The following is a 25,993-nucleotide window of genomic DNA, read 5'->3' on the forward strand; positions in this document are numbered from 1 at the left end:
GCTTAAAACAACAGAAATTTATTATCTTATACCTCTCAAGGTCAGAAATCCAAATTGAGTTTCACTGGGCTAAAGTTAAGGTATCAATGGGCTAGAGGAGACAATCCATTCCTTTCCCTTTTCTGGCTTCCATAGGTCAGCGGGGCTCATGACCCTTCCTCCATCACCTAAGCCAGTCATGTAGCATCTTCCAGTCTCTCCCTGACCCTGGTCCTCGTGCCTCCCTCCCGATAAATCAGGATCCTTACGATTACATTGAGCCCACCTGGATAATCTATGGTAATCTCTCCATTGTAAGACACTTAATTTAATCAGATATATAAAGTACTTGGCCCTGTAAGGTAATATTCACAGATTTAGGATGCGGATGTGATAGGATGCACCTGTGACAGGCAGCTCTAACTCAACGTCCGATAGAATTTTCCTTTATCTATATAGTCCCTTAAGACTGCTGCCCAGAAAGGCTTAGCTGAGAACCGTCACTCAGTTTTCATGAACAAAATTTAGACCTAATGCTTAGGAATTTTGGAAGGATCAGTCTTTTCTTTTTAGAACTTTTTTTTAATAGAACTTTTAAGAAACTCTCCATATGATGTGGTCTAGTTCATATGGCATTTCCAGGGATGATAGTTATAAACAATTGCATTCTGTTTTCCTTTTTTATGTGAAAAATATGTAGAAAGACTTTTCATCAGAAAAGTACTTCTTCGGGCTTCCCTGGTGGCGCAGTGGTTGAGGATCCACCTGCCAGTGCAGGGGACGTGGGTTTGAGCCCTGGTCCGGGAAGATCCCACATGCCCAACTAAGCCCATGTGACAAAACTACTGAGCCTGCACTCTACAGCCTGCGTGCCACAACTACTGAAGCCTGCGCGCCTAGAGCCCGTGCTCTGCAACAAGGGAAGCCACTGCAATGAGAAGCCCAGGCACCACAACAGAGAGTAGCCCCCACTCGCTGCAACAAGAGAAAGCCCAAGCCCAGCAACAAGAGACTCAACGTAGCCAAAAATAAATAAATAAATAAATTTATAAAAAAAAAGAAAAGTACTTCTTCCAACTAAAATTTTGTTGTATTAATTGTTTTTGGAAATTATAAACTTCTATACTTCCTTTATAGTTCATTTACTGAACTCTTAATTCTTCAGGAAAAATAATTCCCATCTGAAATGCCAGATGATGTATAACAATAACAACAACTACCAAAACACAGAACTCTTGTCCTGAAACCTGAACATTTAGGACAGCTAAAGAAAGAATTTTTGATGAAATCTCAGTGTATATATATTTTCCTCTATCTTTTTATTGGAGATAGCAGTGGTTCACTTCCTTTTATTGGCTTTTCCCTCAAATAATGTTGTTTTAATTAAAACACATTTTCTATATTTTTTTTCTGTCTTTATAGCTTAAGAAATGTATTAAAACTCCAGAAATCCCTTCCAAACATGTTCGGAACTGGGTCCCAAAAGTCTTGGAACAACGACGACAAGGTTTGGAAACGTATTTACAGGTAAGATGTGTTTAGATCCTCAATTAATGTAGCTTAAGGAGTCATATATCTCAATATTTTTTTCTCAGAATTTATGGGTAAGATACAGAATATATCAAGCAACCAAACATTCTGAGTGACAAGAAAGTTTAAAATTATAAATATGTTGTTGGTTGGTTCTTTTAGCTTTAGTTAAGTTCTATTTAAAATTGGTTATATGGATTCGGGAAGTGAAAAATTAGTATAAAAGTAAAAAGCGATTCAGAGGGGTCTGTTCGTGTTTTTGTTCAGCCCTACAAATTACTTTCTGTTTTTTGTTTTCCCCTCCAAGATTTGCTGCTTCTTCATAGCATTCCCAGCCTTTAGGTGTTGGGTGTTGGGGAGATAATGAGAGAAACTGCATTTTCAGTGGGCCTGGCTAGTACACCTATGGAATCAAATTGAGAATGAGTATATAAAACTTACTTCTGTTGAAGTACCAACTTCTTTGAAAATTAAAATGTATGTTTTTAAAAGAATGCAGAGGATGCTCTTTTCTGTAGCTAAGAGGAGCAAACAGAACTACCTAAAAGTAAGATAAGACAAAGCAGTCTGTCTGCCAAGTGACAGAAAAAGCAAAAGGAAAGCGTGAGGTGGTGTCAGCTTCTCTGAGTTTTAAACAAAAAGGGCTAGTGGCCTCAGGTGAATATTCAGTGTAGTCATCATTAATCCAAAGAGTACTGCGTGAGGCAAGTGCTGAGAGAAGGGTTGGGGGGCTGTGGGAGCCTTGTGTTCACCAGGACACATGAGTCCACTTGAGGGGCTGACGCATGAGACTGCCTGAGGTGAGCATGGTCAGGAGGGAAGGGGTGGGGAATCTTGGCTCTCAAAGAATGAAGAGCTGGACATCACCTCGGAGTTCTGAGTTTACCGCGATGATCTATCTAAGACATGTTGCATCAAAGAAGTCGGCAGCCATGACTGTGTTCATCCATTGCTATCTTCATCACCCCCTTAAGCATTAACCCTTGGTGGATTTTATTTGGGCGGGCAACTGTGGACTGTGTGAAGCCATATGCTATGTCCTCTACAGAGCTTTTCTGGTTGGTCTTGCCTGAATGACTAGTAACTAGAAGCTGAGGAGAAGGTGTCACCACAGGCTTGTACTTAGCGATCAGTTCACAGGACTCTGTCCCAGTAGAAAGATGCCAAGAGTCCATCCCTGGTCTCCTGCAGTTTTCTTGGTCTTTACAGTATTCAAATAGGAAAGCTGACACGTGGAGGCCCTCTGAACCACAGAGGAGGGCTCTCTTCACTGCCTTTGTTCTTCTGCTTTGGGACGTGGTGGATGGATCCTTCACTGCCTCTCCCTGGCAGTGAGAGATTAAAGGAAGTGGAGGCCACAAATGACAGGAAACTGTGTGGCCATGTGCCTTGAGACTCTGTATATGGAGCTATGAGACTTCCAGAGCCTCGGGCTGCACTGCAGAGCAAAACCAAACCAAAAAACGAGACATTAGATGTTGTATGCAAAGGGTAAAAATGCACGTTCTCTATAATTAAATGGAATAGGTAAACAATGCATTCTAATTTGTAAGCCAGATTTTCCACAGATATTGTATATCTTCAAGCTTTAGTTCTGAAGAAAGCTTTGCTCTTTTTCCTACCATTGTATTTGACACATGACTCCCATTACTACTCAGTGTAAACATTTTAAGTTGTTTGTACTTTGGATATAAATATGTGGTTAAAATCATCTGGCATAGAGAGGAGTTTACAGTGACACTCAAATTGAGCTTAGAATTTTCTATTCTCAGAAACAGAGCTTGAACGATGTGGTTGAAGGACTGAGAGGGCTTGTTTGCTCTTGTGCGTTTAATATTCAGTTTGTTGTCAGTTAAGTCCTGAAGGAGTTCAGGGGCACTTTTTCTCTTCTCCCTCTTCCCCCTCTTCCCCCTCTTCCCCCTCTTCCCCCTCTTCCCCCTCTTCCCCCTCTTCCCCCTCTTCCCCCTCTTCCCCCTGATTCTATTTGCATGCCCTGCGAGCCAAATGGAAGTTACAAAGATGAGTGTGGATGCTTGATCGACCGCCAGTGAAATGAAAACCCTGGCTTAGGTGTCATTTCTTGATAGCGTTTGGTGTTTAAGTCTCTTTGGAAGTAAGACAGTTATCACTGTTCCTTCTACTCACCTTTGTAACTCCAGTTAGAATCCCACTCACCCTCAGCCCCAGTCTGAACCCCTGAGTTTAAGTGCCACTAGCACTCCTCAGCAGGCACTATCGTGCAGCGAATCCATCTCAGCTTGAGGTACATAGGATGGCCCTGTTCAGGCCCGTAAACCTAAGAAAGTATTAATACCCTCAAGCCATAGCATCTTAAGCTCACAGGGAACTTAGACCTTATCTAGTCCAGCTTGTCTCCTGCCCTTCAATTAAGTTCATGATCATGACCAGTTCATGACCAGAGGTGGTCTCAGTTTACCACCCATAAAACAGGCAGATTAGCTCTTGGAAGGGCCAGAGAAAACTCTTTCTTTTGTTCAAGAAGCAACTAGTACACTCTAGACCATGGATGGATTCAACACACATTTTCTAAGTTAGCCCACACCGCTCTTTTATTTTAGAGTTGGAGAAACAAGTCTGGTGAAATTAAGAAATTTGCCTCACTTCCTAAGTATATTAGTTAAAGAGATGGGACTGGAATTTTAGTTTCTTAACTCCCAGTATAGGCTCTTTTTGTTATGCATTGTAGATTTTTTAAATCAGGAGAAAACTTTCAGCCTTGAGGTAGAGTTTTTCTTAAGGATATAATAATAAAAGTAAAGGAAAATATAATCATAAACCATCACAATTTAATTGGCTATCCCCAACTTCCTTGATCAATAGATTTTTTTTAAATCTTTGATTTGAATATTTAGAATCCTTTGAAAATTGTGAGTATACATCTGTTTTCTGTGTTAAGTCATCTGCATAGAAACAAAAATATTAAGAATAAATTAATTTGGTTTTCCCAAACTGATTTGACCATCAGACATGGTTTATTATAATAGTTTTATCTCCTGGTTTGAAGTGACTTTCCACCTTTCCTGAGACCCCACTGAAACAAAAGTATAAAAACTTAAAAAGGAGGGGCTTCCCTGGTGGTGCAGTGATTAAGAATCCACCTGCCAATGCAGGGGACACGGGTTCGAGCCCTGGTCCGGGAGGATCCCACATGCTGCGGAGCAGCTAAGCCCGTGAGTCACAACTACTGAAGCCTGCACTCTAGAGCCCAGGAGCCACAACTACTGAGCCCACGTGCCTAGAGCCCATGCTCCACAACAAGAGAAGCCACCGTAATGAGGAGCCCGCGTGCCGCAACGAAGAGTAGCCCCCGCTCACCACAACTAGAGAAAGCTCGTGCACAGCAACAAAGACCCGACACAGCCAAAAATAAATTAATAAAATAAATAAATTTATTAAAAAAAAGAAGTCATTTTAATAAAAAACACTTAAAAAGGAATAAACTCCAACAGTTAGGTGGTGGATGGGCAAGGAAAAGAGGGCCTCATCAAAGGAAGAAAACATTTTAACAGTTTCCTGGAAGATGGAATGTTCTGGGAGCATGTGAATAGATGCAACAAAGCAAAAAGCAGGGCCCAAGCTCAGCCACGAGAGCTGCGGTGGGTGCGGGAGATGGCCCGCCCACAGCTGTGCTGGAGACGGAGCTTCTGGACCTAGAGCTGGCAGGTGAGGCCGAGGCCGAGGTGAGCAGTGAAACTGACCACACGTGGGTCATTCAAGGTGTACACATGGGACGGGTGCTCAGACCACTTATTCTGTACAGAATACATACTGATGTTTATGACCACACCAAAAATTTGTAAGACTATTTTCTTGAAAATAAAGCAATACAACAAAATACTAAACAGAATGGCTGAGGAAAGCTAAAGCTTCTGATGTGGATATTAGGGCCCCCAAGTTGGCAACCCCCTCCCCATCCCCTTACCTCAAGGAAAAGCCCACCACGTCTTTCCCACACTCAGAAGGAAGCCTGTGACGAGCGCTCCTACTGGCCTACTAGCAGAGGAAGCCCACCGAAGCTGCTTTCCGCAGTGAGATCTGATAACCAGGGATCACCAGGCATTGAAGAAAAAGACCAAGATGAATGAAAGCACTGACTCTTCAGGAAGGAGATAATTCAGAACACAACATATATCTTACAAATTGATGTAATATATCTAGAGAACTTCTCAAAGGTATTACATCCAAAAGATGACACTAGGATACTATGAAAAAGGAACAATCGGAGAGCACATGAGAATTCTTAGAATTGGTTGTTTTCTCCAATTGAAAACATTTGGGAGTTGCTCTCTCTAGTTGGGAAACTGTTCCGTAGAGTACAGAGACAAAAGTTGCAACAGAAGACAAGAGACACAGAAGACCAATTCAAGTCTAATGTCCTCTTTCATTCTGGAGGCCCAGAGAGAAAGAAGAGGGGAAAATGCAAAAGTAGGGAAGAGAATAATCAAAAGAAAAATCACTTGAAAATTTCCCCAAACTGGAGGATATGGGACTTTACACAGACAAGATTCCACAAGGACAGAGCACAACGAATGAAGAAACCCTCTGATGCCAGACATAACCTGGCAACATTTCAGTACATCAGAGATGAAGCCCACAATCTTACAGAAAGAAAAAACAAATGGTCAGCAAGGTTGAGGTTTAGCTGTGGCTTCATTTATTTATTTGAGGCTGGTTTAATGGTCAGGTCCCTTGCCATTCTTCAGTAGTAGCTTTAAATGGCAAGCTCTTACAATTTTTAGACAAAGATTCTTCACGGAAATTTTGTGTACATCACTTGTGCTGTTTGTTGAAAGAATGTGAAATTTATCTTTCTGAGAAAGGGACCCACATCTTATGTCACTAACTTAGGAAAAACAGTTATGTTTTCATCCTTTTCATAAGGAGTGAAAAATAATTAAATGCACAGTGAGTTTTGGGAGCTGAACAGAAATAGCTCATAGCAACTCATGACTAAAGATAATCGAAGCTAATATTAATCCCTAAAAAAAGGTTCATTCAAAGAAAACATTGCCACAGCTGGAGTAAGCTGTTTTGTTAGACAGTAGATGCAGAGTGCTGTCTTCAGAAGACCCTATTGACCTGACTAGCCTGCCCCTCGTTCATTATTTAAATTATACTATGCAGTATAATGTTCCGTTTGGTTAGAAGTCTGCACTGGATTAAACAGTATTGTATTTTTAACTTCTCCAGTAGTGCATGAAGCATCTGTTAAAATTGACCATGTGTGCTTGCAATATGTGTATTCTTGAATTCTTGAGTACAATGAACTGTATAAAATCAGATGAAGTTTTTGAAGCAAATCTCTTACATCATAACTTGGCTGCTTAATCTATAAGAAGAAAGGTATATTAAAAATTGCCACATGTTTTTATGATAACTGATATAGTTGGGCTTAGTTCAAACATCCATGTTTTGTTTTTGTTTTTAATAGATCTTTATTGGAGTATAATTGCTTTGCAATACTGTGTTAGTTTCTGTTGTACAACAAAGTGAATCAGCCATATGCATACATACATCCCCACATTCCCTCCCTCTTGAGCCTCCCTCCCACCCTCCCTATCCCACCCTTCTAGCTGGTCATAAAGCACCGAGCTGATCTCCCTGTGCTATGCTGTTGCTTCCCACTAGCTATCTATTTTACATTTGGTAGTGAATATATGTCCATGCCACTCTCTCACTTCATCCCAGCTTACCCTTCCCCCCTCCCTGTGTCCTCAAGTCCATTCTCTATATCTATGTCTTTATTCCTGCCCTGCCACTAGGTTCATCAGTACCATTTTTTTTTAAGATTCCATATATATGCATTAGCATACGGTATTTGCTTTTCTCTTTCTGACTTACTTTATTCTGTATGACAGTCTCTAGGTCCATCCACCTCATTACAAATAACTCAATTTCGTTTATTTTTATGGCTGAGTAATATTCCATTGTATATACGTGCCACATCTTCTTTATCCATTTATCTGTCGATGGACATTTAGGTTGCTTCCATGTCCTGGCTATTGTAAATAGTGCTGCAATGAACATTGTGGTGCATGTGTCTTTTTGAATTGTGGTTTTCTCAAGGTATATGCCCAGTAGTGGGATTGCTGGGTCATATGGTAGTTCTATTTTTACTTTTTAAGGAACCTCCATACTGTTATCCACAGTGGTTGTATCAATTTACATTCCCACCAACAGTGCAGGAGGGTTCCCTTTTCACCACACCCTTTCCACCATTTATTGTTTCTAGATTTTTTGATGATGGCCATTCTGACCAGTGTGAGGTAATAATACCTCATTGTAGTTTTGACTTGCATTTCTCTAATAATCAGTGATGTTGAGCATCTTTTCATGTGCCTCTTGGCCATCTGTATGTCTTCTTTGGTGAAATGTCCATTTAGGTCTTCCGCCCATTTTTTAATTGGGTTGTTTGTTTTTTTTATATTGAGCTCCATGAGCTGTTTATATATTTTGGAGATTAATCCTTTATCCGTTGTTTCATTTGCAAATATTTTTGCCCATGCTGAGGGTTGTCTTTTCATCTTGCTTATGGTTTCCTTTGCTGTGCAAAAGCTTTTAAGTTTCATTAGGTCCCATTTGTTTATTTTTGTTTTTATTTTCATTACTCTTAAGAGGTGGGTCAAAAAAGATCTTGCTGTGGTTTATGTCAAAGAGTATTTTCCTATCTTTTCCTCTAAGCATTTTATAGTGTCTGGTCTTACATTTAGGTCTTTAATCCACTTGGAGTTTATTTTTACGTATGCTGTTAGGTAGTGTACTAATTTCATTCTTTTACATGTAGCTGTCCAGTTTTCCCAGCACCACTTATTGAAGAGGCTGTGTTTTCTCCATCATATGTTCTTGCCTCCTTTGTCATAAATTAGGTGACCATATGTGCATGCGTTTATGTCTGGGCTTTCTATCCTGTACCATTGATATATATTTCTGTTTTCCTGCCAGTACCATACTGTCTTGATTACTGTAGCTTTGTAGTATAGTTTGAAGTCAGGGAGCCTGATTCTTCCAGCTCCATTTTTCTTTCTCAAGAATTGCTTTGGCTCTTCGGGGTCTTTTGTGTTTCCATACGAATTGTAAAATTTTTTGTTCTAATTCTGTGAAGAATGCCATTGGTAGTTTGATAAGGATTGCATTGAATCTGTAGATTGCTTTGGGTAGTATAATCAGTTTCACAATATTGATTCTTCCAATCCAAGAACATGGTATATTTCTCCATCTGTTTATGTCATCTTTGATTTCTTTCATCAGTGTTTTATAGTTTTCTGAGTACAAGTCTTTCGCCTCCTTAGGTAGGTTTATTCCTAGTATTTTATTCTTTTTGTTGTGATGGTAAATGGGATTGGTTCCTTAATTTCTCTTTCTGATTTTTCATTGTTAGTGTATAGGAATGCCACAGATTTCTATGCATCAATTTTGTATCCTGCAAACCTTACCAAATTCATTGATTAGTTCTAGTAGTTTCATGGTAGCATCTTTAGGATTTTCTGTGTATAGTATCATGTCATCTGCAAACAGTGACAGTTTTACTTCTTCTTTTCCAATTTGTATTCCTTTTATTTCTTTTTCATCTCTGATTGCCATGGCTAGGACTTCCAAAACTATGTTGAAAAAGAGTGATGAGAGTGTCTTGTCTTGTTCCTGATCTTAGTGGAAATGCTTTCAGTTTTTCACCATTGAGTATGATGTTTGCTGTGGGTTTGTCATATATGGTCTTTATTATGTTGAGGTAGGTTCCCTCTATGCCCATTTTCTGGAGAGAATTTATCATAAATGGGTGTTGAATTTTGTCTAAAGCTTTTTCTGTATCTATTGAGATGATCATATGGTTTTTATTCCTTAATTTGTTAATATTGTGTGTCACATTGATTGATTTGCCTATATTGGAGAATCCTCGCATCCCTGGGATTAATCCCACTTGATCATGGTGTATGATCCTTTTAATGTGTTTCTGGAATCTGTTTGCTAGTATTTTGTTGAGGGTTTTTGCATCTATGTTCATCCGAGATATCGGTCTATAATTTTCTTTTTTTGTGATACCTTTTTCTGGTTTTGGTTTCAGGGTGATGGTGCCTTCGTGGAATGAATTTGGGAGTCTTCCTCCCTCTGCTATTTTTTGGAAGAGCTTGAGAAGGATAGGTGTTAGCTTTTCTCTAAATATTTGATAGAATTCACCTGTGAAGCCATCTGGTCCTGGACTTTTGTTTGTTGGAAGATATTTAATTCTGGTTTCAGTTTCATTACTTGGGATAGGTCTGTTTATATTTTCTAATTCTTCTTGGTTCAGTCTTAGAAAATTGTACCTTTCCAAGAATTTGTCCCTTTCTTCATGGTTGTCCATTTTATTGGCATATAGTTGTTTTTAATAGTTTCTTATAATTCTTTGTATTTCTGTGGTGTCAGTTGTGATTTCTCCTTTTTCATTTCTAATTTTATTTATTTGTGTCCTCTCCCTTTTTTCTAAGGGTTTATCAATTTTGTTTATGTTCTCAAAGAACCAGCTTTCAGGTTTTTTTGTTTTGTTTTGTTTTTTCACGGTACGCGGGCCTCTCACTGTTGTGGCCTCTCCCGTTGCGGAGCACAGGCTCCGGACGCGCAGGCTCAGCGGCCATGGCTCACGGGCCCAGCTGCTCCGCGGCATGTGGGATCCTCCCAGACCGGGGCACGAACTCGTGTCCCCTGAATCAGCAGGTGGACTCTCAACCACTGCGCCACCAGGGAAGCCCAGCTTTCAGTTTTATTGACCTTAGCTATTGTTTTTTCATTTCTATTTCATTTATTTCTGCTTGGATCTTTATGATTTCTTTCCTTCTACTGACTTTGGGTTTTCTTTGTTCTTCTTTCTCTAGTTGCTTTAGGTGTAGGGTTAGATTGTTTATTTGAGGTTTTTCTTGTTTCTTGAGGTGAGATTGAATTGCTGTAAACTTCCCTCTTAGAACCGCTTTTGCTGTGTCCCATAGGTTTTGGGTCATCGTGTTTTCATTGTCATTTGTTTCTATGTATTTTTTTATTTCTTCTTTGTTTTTTTCAGTGATCTCTTGGTTATTTTTTAGTGCACTGTTTAGCCTCCATGTATTTGTGTTTTTTACAGTTTTTTTTCCTGTAATTGATTTCCAGTCTCACAGTGTTGTGGTCAGAAAAGGTGATTGATACGATTTCAATTTTCTTAAATTTTCCGAGGCTTGATTTGTGACCCAAGATGTGATCTGTCCTGGAGAATGTTCCATGTGCACTTGAGAAGAAAGTGTATTCTGCCACTTTTGAGTGGAATGTTCTATAAATATCAATTAAATCCCTCTCGTCTATTGTGTCATTTAAAGTTTGTGTTTCCTTATTTATTTTCTGTTTGGATGATCTGTCCATTGGTGTAAGTGGGGTGTTAAAGTCCCCTGCTATTATTGTGTTACTGTCGATTTCCCTTTTCATGGTTGTTAGCATTTGCCTCATGTATTGAGGTGCTCCTCTGTTGGGTGCATAAACATTTATAACAGTCTTTATTTTAAAGTCTATTTTATCTGATACAAGTATTGCTACTCCAGCTTTCTTTTGATTTCCATTTGCATGGAATATCTTTTTCCATCCCTTCACTTTCAGTCAGACCTATGTGTCCCTAGGTCTGAAATGGGTCTCTTGTAGACAGCATATATATGGGTCTTGTGTTTGTATCCATTCAGCCAGTCTGTGTCTTTTGGTTGGGGCATTTAATCCATTTATTTAAGGTTAATATCGGTATGTATGTTCCTATTACCATTTTCTTGTTTGGGGTTTGTTTTTGTGGGTCTTTTTCTTCTCTTGTGTTTCCTGCGTAGAGAAGTTTCTTTAGCATTTGTTGTAAAACTGGTTCAGTGGTGCTGAATTCTCTTAGCTTTTGCTTGTCTGAAAAGCCTTTGATTTCTCTGTCGAATCTGAATGAGATCCTTGCTGGGTAGAGTAATCTTGGTTGTAGGTTTTTCCCTTTCATCACTTTAAGTATATCCTGCCACTCCCTTCTGGCCTGCAGAGTTTCTGCTGAAAAATCATCTGATACCCTTATGGGGATTCCTTTGTATGTTATTTTTGGTTTTTCCCTTGCTGCTTTTAATAGTTTTTTCTTTGAATTTAATTTTTATTAGTTTGATTAATATGTGTCTGGTGTGTTCTTCCCAGGGTTTATCTTATATGGACTCGGTGCTTCCTGAACTTGGGTGACTATTTCCTTTCCCATGTTAGGGAAGTTTTCAACTATAATCTATTTAAATATTTTTTCAGACCCTTTCTTTTTCTCTTCTTCTTCTGGGACCCCTATAATTCGAATGTTGCTACATTTAGTGTTATCCCAGAAGTCTCTGAGATTGTCTTCAGTTCTTTTCATTCTTTTTTCTTTGTTCTGCTCCTTGGCAAGTATTTCCACCATTTTGTTTTCCAGCTCACTTATTCGTTCTTCTGCCTCAGTTATCCTGTTATTGATTCCTTCTAGTGTATTTTTCATTTCAGTTATTGTGTTGTTCATCTCTGTGTGTTTGTTCTTTAGTTCTTCTACATCTTTGTTAAACATTTCTTGTATTTTCTCAATCCTTGCCTCCATTCTAATTCTGAGATTCTGGATCATCTTTACTATCATTACTCTGAATTCTTTTTCAAGTAGATTGCCTATTTCCTCTTCATTTATTTGGTCTTGTAGGTTTTTACCTTGCTCCTTTATCTGTGATGTATTTTTTTGCTGTATCTTTTTTTTTTTTTTGATGAGTAGGATTGTGTTCCTGTCTTACTGGTTGTCTGGCCTGAGGCTTCCAACACTGGAGTTTGTAGGCTGTTGGGTAGAGCTGGGTCTTGGTGCCGAGATGAGGACCTCCAGGAGCCCTCACTCTGATAGATATTCCCTGGGGTCTGAGGTTCTCTGTTAGTCCAGTGGTTCGGACTCAGAGCTCCCACCTGAGGAGCTTTGACCCAACTCCCAGCTCGTGACCAAGTTCCCACAAGCCACATGGGGCCTAAGCAGGGGCAGGGTTTGGGTGGGCGTGCAGAGCCTATGCTTAGGACCCACAGGGCTGGAAAAGGCCCTGGGGGGTGTGGGGGTGGGGCTTAGGCTCAAAGGAACAGAAGAGGCCCAGGTATGCCTCCCGCCTCTGGTCTCAGAGGGTGGGAGACCCCACCTGGGAGCCCAGCAGGCTTCCTGGGCTCAAGTGGGCAGGTCAAACACCCTCCACTCCTCTCCTGCTCCTCAGTCCTGGAGGGCCCCTCCCGCCTGCCTATCTGCTTTTACCCCAGCCTCCTTCCTATGCCCCCAGGACCAACGTGGCCCAGAGGGGGGCTCTGAGAGCATAGGACCCAGCCCGAGAGCCGGGCAGACTTCCCTGGCCGATTGGGCAGGGGATACGCTGGGTGTGCTTCCCCCTGATCCAAGCCCCCAAGGGTCCCTCCAGGCATGGGAACCCCTTCTGCCTCTCAGCCACCCCTCAGGGGCGCTGGTCCTGTCTGGCCTCCACTTCTCCTCCCGCCTCAGTCCCCCCACATCCTACTGTTTCACTTGGGGTTTCCTTCTGTCTCCTTGGGCATTAAGGTCCCCCCCCAGCGTCCTGCAGGCGCCCTAGTTGTGGGGAGACATGAACTCTGAGTCTTTGCACACTGCCATCTTGACTCCTTCCTCTCCATGCTTTTTTATTAGTCCCTTTTTTTCTGAATTGTTTCTCTCCTTGCCTGCTTTTGGATTGGTGGCAGATTTTTTTTCCCTTTTTCTCTTTCCATTTTCCCCCTTGTTAGTATGTATCTGTTCTTTTCATGGTTACCTATTATCTTTAGTTTCCTCCTGAACATTACAAGGACCTTAGAATGTTTTAAGTCTGATCACCCTGGATGTAAGATTCTGGGTTGACAGTTCAGTTTTTTTTCAGCACTTGGAAAATATTGTGACACTTCATTTTGGCTCCTGTGGTTTCTGATAAAAAATGCACTGTCGTATTAATTGTTTTTCCTCTATATGTAAGATGTTGTTTTAAACTGGCTGTTTTCATAGTCTGTGCCTACCTCAACCTCTGGCATGGTGAAGGCAAGGTATTTTGTTTACTGAAACAGTATTATTGTTCAAATACTGTCCATGCATTTAAACAGCTCTGGGCACAGAATAGTTACTTCATAAATGTTAGTTAAAGGAAGGAAGAAATATGGAAAGATTTTGTGCTTGAAAAATAAAAATAAAATTCCAGTTTTCAAGATTTTATCTTTGTTATTGGTTTTCAGAAGTTTAATTATGATGTGTCTTGGTTTGCGTTTCTTTTAAGTTTTTCCTGTTTGGAGTTCTCCCAACTTCTTGAATCAGTAGGTTTATCTCTTTTGCTACATTTGGAAGCTTTTAGCCATTATTTCTTTGGGTATTTTTTTCAGCCCCTTCCTCTTTCTCCTTTCCTTCCAGTACTCCAATAATGGAAATGTTAGATTTTTTATTATAGTGTCACAAGGGCCTAAGCCCTTTTTAATTTATTTTTACTGTTTCTCTCCATTGGTCAGATTAGATAATTTCTGTTGTTCTATCTTCCAGTTCACTGATTCTCCTCTGTTCCTTCCATTCTGGCACTGAACCCTTTTACTGAGCCTTTTCTTTATGTTACTGTATTTTTCAACTCTAAAATCCTCATTTGATTCTTCTTTATAGCTTTTATTTTTTGCTGAGACTTTATATTTCTTTTTTTTTTTTTTTTTTGGCCACACCACACAGCTTGTGGGCTCTCAGTTCCCTGACCAGGGATTGAACCCAAGCCATGGCAGTGAAAGTGCCAAATCCTAACCACTAGACCACCAGGGAACTGAGACTTTTTATTTCTTTGTTGAATTTTTCTATTTTTTCCTTTTGTTTCAAATATGTTTATGATTACTCTTGAAACATTTTTATCATGGCTGCCTTAAAACCATTATCAGATAATTTTAACATGTCTCTGTCATCTCAATATTGGCATGATTGACTTTTTCATTCAGTTTGAGATCTTCCAGATTTTTGATATGATGAATGATTCTGATTGAATTCTAGACATTTTTGTATTATGTTATGAGACTCTGGATCTTATTTAAACCTTCTGTTTTAGCTGGCTTTCTCTGACACTGCTCAGTCAAGACAGGGGATTCCACCTTGTTTCAACCATGTGAAGATGGAAGACCAGGTTCCCTACCTAACATCACTGACAGCTGGGTTGGGAGGGGTGCTACTCATTACTGCTGTGAGGATGGGAGTTCCAGCTCCCCACATGGTCTCCACTGACCCTGTAGGTGGGGGCACATTACTGGCAGGTGGGGATGAAAGTCCTGGCTGCTTTCTTGGCTTTCTCTGACACCACACCAGTGCTGGGTTCTTCATTACCAGCCTCAGAAGGGTTGAAGTCTAGGCTTCCCACAGGACTTTGCTGGCGTGAGTAGAGGTGGGCCACAGTTTCTCCTGTGGTGTTTGGCTGGAATAGAGTGGTTTAGGGTTGGAGCGTTTTCTTTCTTGCTAGGCTACCTCTTTTATGGTCCTTTTGCTAAAGGAAACATGATTTTATTGGGGCCTTATTTGTCTGCATCTGTTGGTATTTCCTGGTTGTTAGCTTTTGCTTCTCCAAGTCAAGATATATGAGGCAAAATGAAAACCCAGGAAAGCTAAAGCTCACCACTGTGTCATTCCTCAGTCCTGGAAGGTCTCCTTTCTTCCTTCAACCTTTCATAATCTTTTTATGTTTGTTTTATATACAATGTGCAGTGGTTTAATTATATTGGGTTGGCCAAAAAGATGTCACGGAAAAACCCGAATGAACTTTTTGGCCAACCCAATACTTAGCAGGAAGAATGGGGAAAAGTATATCCACTCCACCTTATTGGAAGTAGAAGTCCATCCATTGATTTTTTTTTTTTTTGGAAATAAAATCACTTTATTCTAATTAATTCACAAACAAAAGCATGTTTAAGAGGCCACACAAACATTCACCTAGCCCCAAACTCAGTATCATCTCAGGGAGCTTCTATATGGTGAGAATACCCTCTTCCACTGCAATCCTGAAGCACAAAAGCTACTAATGATTGAGGAGCGGTTAACTGGTGGCTTCACACTTTATATCTTCACTATCAATTATATTTTTAATGCTAAATCAACCTGGTCATGAGAGATGATTTTTCATGCCTTCAACTGGAACTTCTTGATTAAGCTAACCCGTTCGCCAGTCTGCACTGTTTCGGCACCTCACTGAAACCTTCACAAAGCTTAAGGTCACCCTGGTTCTGGGCACACTCCAAAAACTGTTTCACCTCAAAAAGGCATGGGCCATTCTGCTGCTGCTGTGCCAGCTGGGTTCCCTGAGGCTCCTGGTGAGTGATGTCAGGCCTTGAGGGCTCAGCATTACCTCCTCCACTGAAGCCACCAGTGACGGCATGACCCAGAGTGTGGCCGACGGCAGAACCCACAGCCACGCCGGCTGCAGTGGTTGCCATCTGGGCCATCAGACCTGGCTGCCGAGGAGCAGCAGCAGGTGAGCCAACAGCAGATGGTGGAGCCACTGCTGGTGGCTGAGCTGCGGGCGCTGGCCTGGGTGCAGTTCTCATCTGAGGCGCCCGGCTGGCCGGAGGGGCGACGCGGGAAGTGCGGCTTCGGCTTCCACGAGGCATCTTAAACGCGGGACGAAGCAGGGTCTACAAACGCAACACTCCATCCACTGATTTTTGAATTTAATATTATGGTTTTTGTTTTTTTGGGGGTTTTTTTAATATTATGGTTTTTTGTTTCTGTGAGTTCTGTTTGCTGTATTTTTTTCCTAATCTGACTGGGTTTTAGGGTTTTCTCTTTTAATAGTCCTTCTATTTTTGCTCATATTTTAAAACCTCTATTTTATCTCTTTAGACACATTAACTCTCATTTTCTCAGGAAAAATGGTCATCACCACCTATCATTTGAATTCAATGGACCATGTTTAGTTTTATCTGATTATAAGATATTTTATGAATAGTTTACAGCAATTCATATTAAAAGAAAGACAACTTCATTAGAATTTTTATCAGAATTTCAACACAGCAAATCCAAATTCTTAGCCCATATTTTCCTGATTTTTAAAGGGCAGCATCCTTTGACAGTACACCTAACTGCTCATCAGCTTCTATGCATGAACATGAAACATAAACCATCTTGTAGATACTGATTCCAGATTTTAGATTCATCTCTAATAGGTTCTAGTGTATCATTGTTTCTGGTTCTTTTCTTTGGACATGCATTGTTAAAGTCCAATACCTGAATGGTTAATAGTTTTGTTGAGGAGACAGTGGCTAATATCTTTGCTACATAATTGCAAAATATTTTCATTTTTAGATTTACAAATACCAACTAGAATGACTAAATCAATAAAATTAAAAAGAATTTCTGTATTATCTGTTTCCTTCTAGTCATTTTTGTATACCCTTTTGTCAAGTAAAGTAAAGCATTTGTCAAATAAATCTTGGTACAGAAACATCAGGATAAGTGAAGGAATACTGTTCACGTTGTTTTAGTGAAATGAGGTGGTCCAGCTTCTTTATGCAAAGTATTGTATGGTAAAACAATTCTTATTCGTAGTTAGAACTACCTCTCTGCCTTTTGAAAGTAATCTGTCACTTTTCTCTGATTCATTTAGAATCTTCTTTTTATCTTTGGTGTTATTTCATTTCACTGTAGAACTTTATTACTATAGTTATTCTGTATCTAGGTGTATTTTTTGTAGATATTTTTAATTAATATTTTTGAGGATTTTTTTGAGTCTGATAATGTAATAACTGATATCTTCATAGGTCTAAGTTCACTGCTGTTTCTGCTGGTTCTTGCTCATTGTGCTTTGTTTCTTCATAGTATATGTGTGTAGTTTTTAAATTTTTTGTGGGGTTTTTTGGTTTGTTTTTTTGGTTTTTGTATTTTTGGCTGAGTATCTTTATCTTTGGGGTTTTTTTTTTTTCTTTTTTAATGACCAGGACTTAACTGAATTTACACATAGAGTTTTGTGGAGATTTTTTGGGTCTTTTGTTTGTTTGTGTGTGTGTTTTTTGCTTTGCTGGTTACCTAGGAGCATTGTCTACTGAGACTTCATAGCTGAGGGGGTTTTTTTTGACCGCCAGAAGGCATTAATTTAGATGCAAACTTGTGAAGGGGCCAAACTGTGGTTATAAGTTCTCAAAGGACATTTCTTCTCCTCCCCTTTACTCCACAGGACCATTCTTCACAGTGGATTTGTTTCTCATTCTCCCCTTCCCTGGGGAGAAAGCAGCTTTACATCTTTTAGATCCTCCACGCCCCCCTACCTTGAGCAAACCTTAGGCTTTATCTTCATTTCCTTTGTCCATACACTCCCAAACCAGATGCTCAAAGTTACAGAGTTCACAGCATGTCCACAGGACAGAGATATGTGATTTTAAGATGTTAATGATTCCTTTCCAGGATAATCTGAGCCTTAGTAAGTATTAAATGCTAAATTACTCTTCACAGTTAGCCAGGATCTACATTGGAGACTACATACTTTCCTATAACACATTCTTCAAACATACACAGAGAGGTTTGGAAAACAAGTTTAATTATTTTACTGACTATAAGATTTTATTTGACAGTGTTTGCTTCCCAAATCAAAATGGATTTTATATTCTGTTCATTTAGGGGTGAGATTGTGGTTATGCAGGAACCTCTGGTAGGGTCCACCTGTGGTGGAGAGTGACTAGTGGTACAGATAGTGCATTTCAACTCAAGCCAAGCTGGAACATGCACCTTTATAAAATGCAGCTGTTACACTTGTACACACGCGGTGTAGAATAGACCTTCAGTGTTCCCACAAGATAATCCCCAAAGAGGTTGCATCATGACCTAAACTTTTATTTTTTTAATTATATAGCCTGTATGTAGGCTTAATGTTATGGAGTTCACAGAATAATAGTCTCTTCAGTTTGCCTTTGACCCTTTTTAACCACCCCCCAGTGCCTCAGAAGACATTTTCTTGCACAGTAGGCTGCCTTCCGACTTCCACTAGGCATGTTTTCCAGCCCGTTATCTTTCATTTCCACGAGCTTCTTTACCGAAGACAAGATTCTGTGGTAACTTGGTCCTCTTCCCTATTATGCAGCAGAAACTGCTTCTAAAATGCTGGAATAGTGTTTTCCTTTGAAAAAAATTGGGTTAACAGCTGCTTTGCTGTCTCATCACCTGTTGCTACATGCCAGTGCTTGACAAGGCCTCAGTTACCTCCAGAATCAGGTGGTCATGAAGCCTCAGGCCAGCGTGTCCAATACCACTGTGGTGTCTTCTCAGAAGTGCTCTCTTTCACTTGATGAGCAGTTTCTGTACTAGTTGCCTTTAAACATTTTGTGAACCATATTTTCTTACTTCCACACTAGAGTATATTTGTGAACTTAATTTTCACAACTGTAAACCACTTATGAATTTGACATTTTACTCTTAAATTACTAAAAGGATCTGTTTTATGGCCAAAAGCCATTTTATGGCTTTATATATTTTCACCTTTTCTTCACTTCTTTAAAAAGTACCAGCAGTTAGTATTCTTTTGGGGGGCCTTTTATTCTTTTGGAGAGTCCTATATAGACCCCCAAAGTTTTTTGGTTTTTGTTTTGGAATCACTCCATGAGAATTGTAGGGTAGGCATAATTGAGCTGAGAACAACAGACTAAATTATGCTGAACTGAGATTCTGTTTTTAATGTTTTCATTTTCCACTTACCAGAGAAGGAGCTTCCTCTTGTTCATGTCAGCAAAATTGCAAACCACCACTTATCAAACTGCTGGGATTGTGAGCAGTCAGGACTGCAAAGATTAAGTTTAGAACAGGTTTCTAATCAAGATGTCAGATTTATAATAATCTCTAAGTTAGTTTTACTTCTTAAAGGAGTTTTCTCATTATTATTATTCATGTAATCATAGATATCTATAAAGGTAAAAAAAATCTGTTATGTAAAATAATTCTTTCTTTTTCTCCACTTTTTATTTTTGTGGTTTTTAAGTCATACATCTGCATATCTGTTCCTAGCCATTCAACTCGGGCTGAGGACTAATTGAACATTTCTCTTTTAATCCAATGTTGGCACGGTAAAGGCCTTAAGGAAGCTGAGTAAACTCGGAGTACAGCAGAGAAGCCCTGTGCCAACTGATGGCCACCCTATCCCTTATAGCCCAGGTCCTTAGAATTTCGAGTTTAATTCACAGATTAAGAAATGATGTAATGGCAGCTTCGCTTCTTATAAATGACTCTCTTAAACTGCAACTGAAGAACAGGACCTTACGTATTTTTTAAAAATAAATAATGAGCTTTTATTATCCTCAACAACTGAAGAAAATCAAGCCTGAAATCTATGGCCTTAAGTAGCCCCACTATGGATGGTGGAAGACCTTATGTATTTTTTTGAAGGATGTACAGTTTGAATTTCATAAAACCCTGTAGAAGCCTACAGAAGTAAGAGTATCTGTGAAAGTCCTGCTCGTAACATGAGACGAACTGTTCTTTGTTCTCGTTGAAGATTGTGAACAGTGTGTTAAATAATATTAATGGCTGGGACTGTCAGTACTTAACAGTACTTTCCTTGTACAAGTGATTTTATTGATTGATACAGACTCAATGTAACGGGAGCAGATTATTTTTACTGATTTTATCGAAACCTTAACCAAGTTTGTTAGTGCACCACTTATCTTTAAATAGATCTAGATGATGATGTAGATTAAGAAAAGCAGACCACCATCCATCTCTTTTTGATCTGTTAATAACTTAAATCCATCATTGCTAGCAAGTGTTTTCAGATTCTGTTGTGCATACATGTTTCTCTTGTCCTCGGTTAGAAATCCTATAACTTTGTTTCAGTGGTTGGTTTTTCATGCAGGAAAACCCTAACCGCTTATCCAGAATTTGGCAGACAAGTTTGTCATCATAATTGGTGAAGTAATTGACAAAATGTGAAGGAAAAAAAGAACTTTAGAAGTCTCTGTTATTAAATTTCATTTTTGTAGGCAGTAAGCTAGAGATTTTTAGGTTTTATGGTAGTTATGTGAGAGTTTTTTGTGCTAAGTTGAAAACACTCTATGAAGCCTAACTACACTCTAATAACTTAGGACAATGTATGATATTTCTTCTCATTGTACTATATTTTAAAGGTTTTGCATTTTAATTATAGAGAATTGTGCTGCTTAATTTCACATGCCTTTTTTCCCCAGTGATTTGCCTGCTTCCCATTGATCTCAAAATAATACTTTGTTTAAAATAATTTTTAGTGCAGAAAAATGTAAGTTTCTGAAGCCATACATGTTACTTCTTTAAAGATCACAGTACACTTTCCTTTCAAAAAAATAAACCAATATTTAAAATTTTCTGGTGATGCATTCTTGCTCACCTTCCATGGATAAGCCGGGTGGAAGCCTGTCCTACATAACTGTGGATAATGAGCCTTCACAGGTCAGATGGGTCAGTGGAGGTGAGATCAGTAATGGCAAATTGAGAAGTTTTAGGAGCCTCAGAAACGCTTATGATTTCATGGAGAGGAACCTGGAGATGGAAAGAAAATATGTGTTCCAGTGCTCCGTGGCCCCAAAGCTTTGATCAGGCTTAAAACTTACAACTTTGGGAGTTATAAATCTATGAATTATCAGGTGTTGACCACCTGGTTTGGCAGTCTGTACTGATATAAAAAATACTCTCAGTAGTCATTAACTAAGTTTCAATGCCCTAAACTAGAGCGCCGGGTTAATAAGATGAGTGTTTTGGGTTGAGTCTTCCTCTCGAGCCTGCTGTTCTTTGGCAGGGCTCAGGGCTGATGCTGTTTCTAGAAAAAGAATGGGTGAGAACACACAGACCTTTCCTCATTTCTGGGAGTCCAGCTCAAAGCCCCTTCTAGAAACAGGTATCCAATAGTTGGTGATGCTATTTCATGCATGTGGAGAGAAAGACAGACAACCTATTACTTTTTCTTCACATTCACACTTCTCTTAAAAAGTAGATGGTTTTATCTGACAAAAACTTAACACCTTGAGCTAGCATTATATTTCTGTGACTATCAGTTTCTTTAAGGTAGCTACAGTGGTCTTGAGTCTCTCTTTACTACTGCAGTTTTCTATTCAGAGAAGATTTTAGGAAGCCTGACATTCTTGAGATATTTTTGTATTTTATCAGATTTGTATATGATGGATTCATGAATTTTTAAAAGAACTGGCTTTTGTAGTGCGGTTCACTCTTAGTTTGATGACTGTAGTTTAATCAAAGGAAGATCGTAATGTATCTATTCTATGGCCATTTATTTTCTGATCTTAGTCTATTTCTTCACAGACATCAAGAGTTCTCTCCTTGCAGGTTAATATATTTTTAATATTACAGTATTTTTTGTTATTGTTCTGATTTACACGTATGTTCATATTCAACAACTTTGAAAAACACAAAAGAATAAAAATAATTATCTGTAATTCTTCCACGTAGACCATTGGTTCTGAACCAGGGGCAATTTTACCTCACAGTGGACATCTGGTGATGCACAGAGACATTTTTGGTTACCACAGCTGAGGATGCGGGTGCTGCTAGCATCTAGCGAGTAGTTCGGGGAAGCTAACCATCCTACAGTGCACAGGACAGCCCCAAGCAAACAGGCATTTGGCCCACAATGTTAACATTGGCAAGGATGAGAAGCCCTGATTTAGACATCTCAAAATTATAGTGTGCTTCCTTTGTCTTTTTCCTATGCCTATTTTTAATCTTATATTTTAAAATACTTGTTACATCATCTATAATGCTTTATAAACTCTTTTAAAAATATATCACAAACATTTTTCATGTGTTAAATATTCCTCTAAGAGAAGGGTTTTTTTTTTAATGTTTTAACTTTTATTATGGAAATTTTCAGCATGTAAAGACCAGACAGAATAACGTAATAAACTCTCAAATACTCATCACCCAGCATCATGGTTGATAATCAACCATTATCAGCTCAGGGGCAGTCTCATCTATATGTTATCCTACTCTCCCATGTTATTTTGAAAAAACTCCAAGATATCATATTTTCATCTATAAATATTTCAGCATGTATCTCTAATAGATAAAGATTCTTTTTAAAAACAATTTTAATAAAGGCTTCATAATATTTTACCCTATCCTGTGGATACATTATAATTTATTTAACCAAGAGTCTACTGTTGAGTTTCCCATGTTATTTTGAAAAAACTCCAAGATATCATATTTTCATCTATAAATATTTCAGCATGTATCTCTAATAGATAAAGATTCTTTTTAAAAACAATTTTAATAAAGGCTTCATAATATTTTACCCTATCCTGTGGATACATTATAATTTATTTAACCAAGAGTCTACTGTTGAGTTTCGGGATTATTTCTAGTTTCCCCCTAAAAAAAATTTTTTTAATCTTCATATGACATATTTTCCTTGTTCTACAGGTGAAGTAGAAAGTGTGCAAACTAAGCAAGGCAAGAATGAGCACAAGACCCTTAATTTCATTAAGCACTGTGTAACTGGTAAAGATTAATGTACATATCTCTTGCTAATTCTTTCCAATTACTTAGTTCATATAAATTCCCAAGCCTGGTTAATTATGCTGAAGTCAGGTAGTAATTTTGAGCAGCGTTCCAACGACAAGGGAATTTTCCTGGTAAAACCTTGCCCTCTCACACAGACTCTCAGCAGATTAGGCCCTCAGCCTGGAGTCCATTCATTTTCTGCTCAGGCCTAATTGCTGCCGACTGGCTGCCACAGGTACCTGGATAGCCTGTGTTTAAGGAGGCAGGGACTTCTGAGAACAAATCAGGAATGATTAATTGTTTGTTTTGTTCCCTCCCAAGAGAAATGTGGGTGCTTAATCAAGAAAAATAATTTCTTCTGTTGATTTAGCTTATTTGGAGAAAAGATAATCGTGTAAAGCTAGGTGCAAAATGATGCCTTTTATAAGAGGTATTGCCACTTACCTACACAAGAGACAAGGATACAGGGAAATAAACGTGAGACACTGATGAAATGGATGAGGATGGCTCACATTTCTCACAGTAAGTAATCTGGCTGTTGGGCTTTTATTTGTACCAGTAGTGCTAGCTAGTATTGTCATTTGTTTTGTCTGGGTCTTCGGAAATCTAATCAAGGAGACAATAGTGTAAAAAAAAAAATCAACAACACTTTTCCAAATTGTTCTTAATTGCTGGAGTATAAAGTGAGCTAAATGCTGTGATGTTTCCAATTAAGGGACCTATTTTAAGCAAGCAGTATTAAATCTATCTTTCCCGATCTGATAAATAAGCAGTCAAAGAGCAGAGTAGATTAATTGAGAGCCCTTAGTTCCAGATTCCTTATAACAGGTAGTGTGAGCCAACATTTATTCATGATTTGGGGCAATTTTTGGCATGGTAACTGTATCTTGTATCACTTGTATCTTCTGGTCAGTCGAAAAAGGAAATTGATTAAATGTTATATCATATTGCTTATGATTTTTTTGTACCCCAAACCACTTGCTTTCCAAAATCTCAAGTTATATGAAAAGGATTTTTGATATGTTCTAAATCAAAGTTTACCTTTGACTCTGGAAGGTGAAAGGGAGTGAATTACACGAGGAATGTGTGTTGTCCCTCTGACAGGAAGGGATAGAGCTATGAACACAAGAGTGTCTACACTAGGCAAGAGTCAGCACAATTTTTTCTGTAAAACAACAGCTAGTAACTATTTTAGACAATACACACTGTACGGGCTGTCACACCCTTCACCTCTGCCACTGTAGTGTGAAAGCTGCCGTAGATGATGTATAAAACAAGGAGAGGGGCTGTGTTCCAATAAAACTTTATTTGTAAAAGCAGGCAGCAGGCCAGATTTGGCCCTCGGGCTATAGTTGACCCCTGGACTTAGAGGCTGGTAGCAGATTGGGGTGGATGGGTAACAGCAGAGGGCTGGAATGAAGAGCGTGGCCTGGCATCAGGTGGATGTGGGTTCAGAGTCCTGAATCTCTACTTGCTGCTGTGTAAGCTAGGGTAGTTAATTAAATTCTCTGAGCACTAGTCACCTTTTCTGTAAAGAGGGATGAAAAGATATACCTCATAGAGTTGTTAATGAGGATTACATGAGCTAATATACATGAGGCATTATCCAGTTCCTGAAATAGAATAGCATACAATAAAAAAATACCTATCATTTTTTCCCTCAGATCCAGGTTATATGTGACACATTTGTTTGTCTTCATTTTTCTGAAATCCCAGAATATTCCTGGGACTCCAAGGAGCCACAGGGATTAATGCCTAATCTTAATTATTTAGCCATGAAAATTAAATTAGAAAATATTCTTTCGGGAACCTATCTAACCAATTCAGCTAAAACCGTGACTAATTAAAAATGCTTTTGGAGGCCATACAAGGCAGAAATTTTGAAACTGATACAGAATGTTGTCACTAGGAAGTGTTGGTAAAATCTTTTATCCATTCACTCCCTTATTCATTACAGTAATTCATAAAATACACACTTTTTCAAGACCTATTCAGGATCAGATACTCTGCATCATACTTTACATTTATTACTTCACAGCCCTCACCACCGTCCTTGCTCAGTAGCACCGTCTGGTATTTGAAGTCAGTCTGCTTAAATACGGACCGTTTTGTATAGGATGACATGTGTAAGCCTATTTGTAAAGTACCCCCGTTTTCCTCAGTAGACAAAATAGTAGCAACCAGCAGGCAATTTGGCTTGAACTTTTTAAAGAATCTGCTGGTCAAGGGAGAGATCTGAGGAGGGCTGGGGCAGGACTCTTGTCCCTAGAGGAGCAACACATGTGGCATTCTCGGTAGCAGGTCTCCAAGGTGGAGTGTACCTGATGACCCACTGGGGTGCAGGAAGCAGTCATGCAACTTGCAATTATATTGATTTTTAAAAATCTGATAAAGAAGTAAGTTTAAGCTTTATTAATATTGCTGTACAGGGAATTACCTGGTGGTCCAGTGGTTAGGACTCAGCGCTTTCACTGCCTGGGCCCAGGTTCAATCCCTAGTTAGGGAACTAAGATCCCACGAGCCATGCAGCGCAGCCAAGAGAAAAAAGAAAAGTGCTGTACAGACCGATACTGGCCCTCTTGTGAGTCCAAACATCAGTCAGCCTGGGGTCCACAACCAGACGCCTGACTCTGGTGCCCTCGCTTGCTTGAACATTCTAGTCTGTCGCAGTTTGCAGTGCCCGATTAGGTGGATTTATGGGGTATATTACCTACTTTCAGCTAAATCTCACAGAAGGCTCAAGTAGCTTAATAAGAGCCCTAGAAAGAAACCACAGATTGAAGACAAAGCTAGAAGATGCCAGCCCAGGTGCATGGCGAACAGCAGGAAAATGGCAGCACTGGCGCCAGTGCTGCTTCTGTTCCTGCAAGCTCTGCAGCCCTCCCTTAACCTGGCCCTTCAGACAGAAGGCCCTTGGAACACCAGGTCGGAAGGAAGGTGGCTTTTGAAAGAACACGAGCCTCGGAGGGAACATAATAAAATTGGATGTTTGAAAACTTTTCTATCATT

The 25,993-nt window shown here is 39.3% G+C and overlaps 2 protein-coding genes across 4 annotated transcripts in view; one reads left to right on the top strand and one right to left on the bottom strand.

Annotated features, from left to right (window-relative positions):
* The window catches only part of SNX24 (sorting nexin 24), a 162,832-nt gene that overhangs the window by 98,214 nt on the left and 38,625 nt on the right, over window positions 1-25,993 (top strand). For all 3 annotated transcript variants that reach the window (XM_060146217.1, XM_060146219.1, XM_060146218.1), the window contains one exon: window positions 1,402-1,506. In XM_060146217.1, coding sequence (XP_060002200.1) covers window positions 1,402-1,506 — 105 coding nt within the window. The remainder of the gene's footprint in view (window positions 1-1,401; window positions 1,507-25,993) is intronic.
* Window positions 15,376-16,163, bottom strand: LOC132518206 (coiled-coil-helix-coiled-coil-helix domain-containing protein 2-like). Its single transcript, XM_060146216.1, has one exon. The coding sequence runs from the start codon at window positions 16,126-16,128 to the stop codon at window positions 15,667-15,669; it is 462 nt and encodes a 153-aa protein (XP_060002199.1). The 5' UTR covers window positions 16,129-16,163; the 3' UTR covers window positions 15,376-15,666.

The sequence above is a fragment of the Lagenorhynchus albirostris genome, chromosome 3 (genome assembly GCF_949774975.1).
Source record: "Lagenorhynchus albirostris chromosome 3, mLagAlb1.1, whole genome shotgun sequence".
NCBI classification, from domain to species: domain Eukaryota; kingdom Metazoa; phylum Chordata; class Mammalia; order Artiodactyla; family Delphinidae; genus Lagenorhynchus; species Lagenorhynchus albirostris.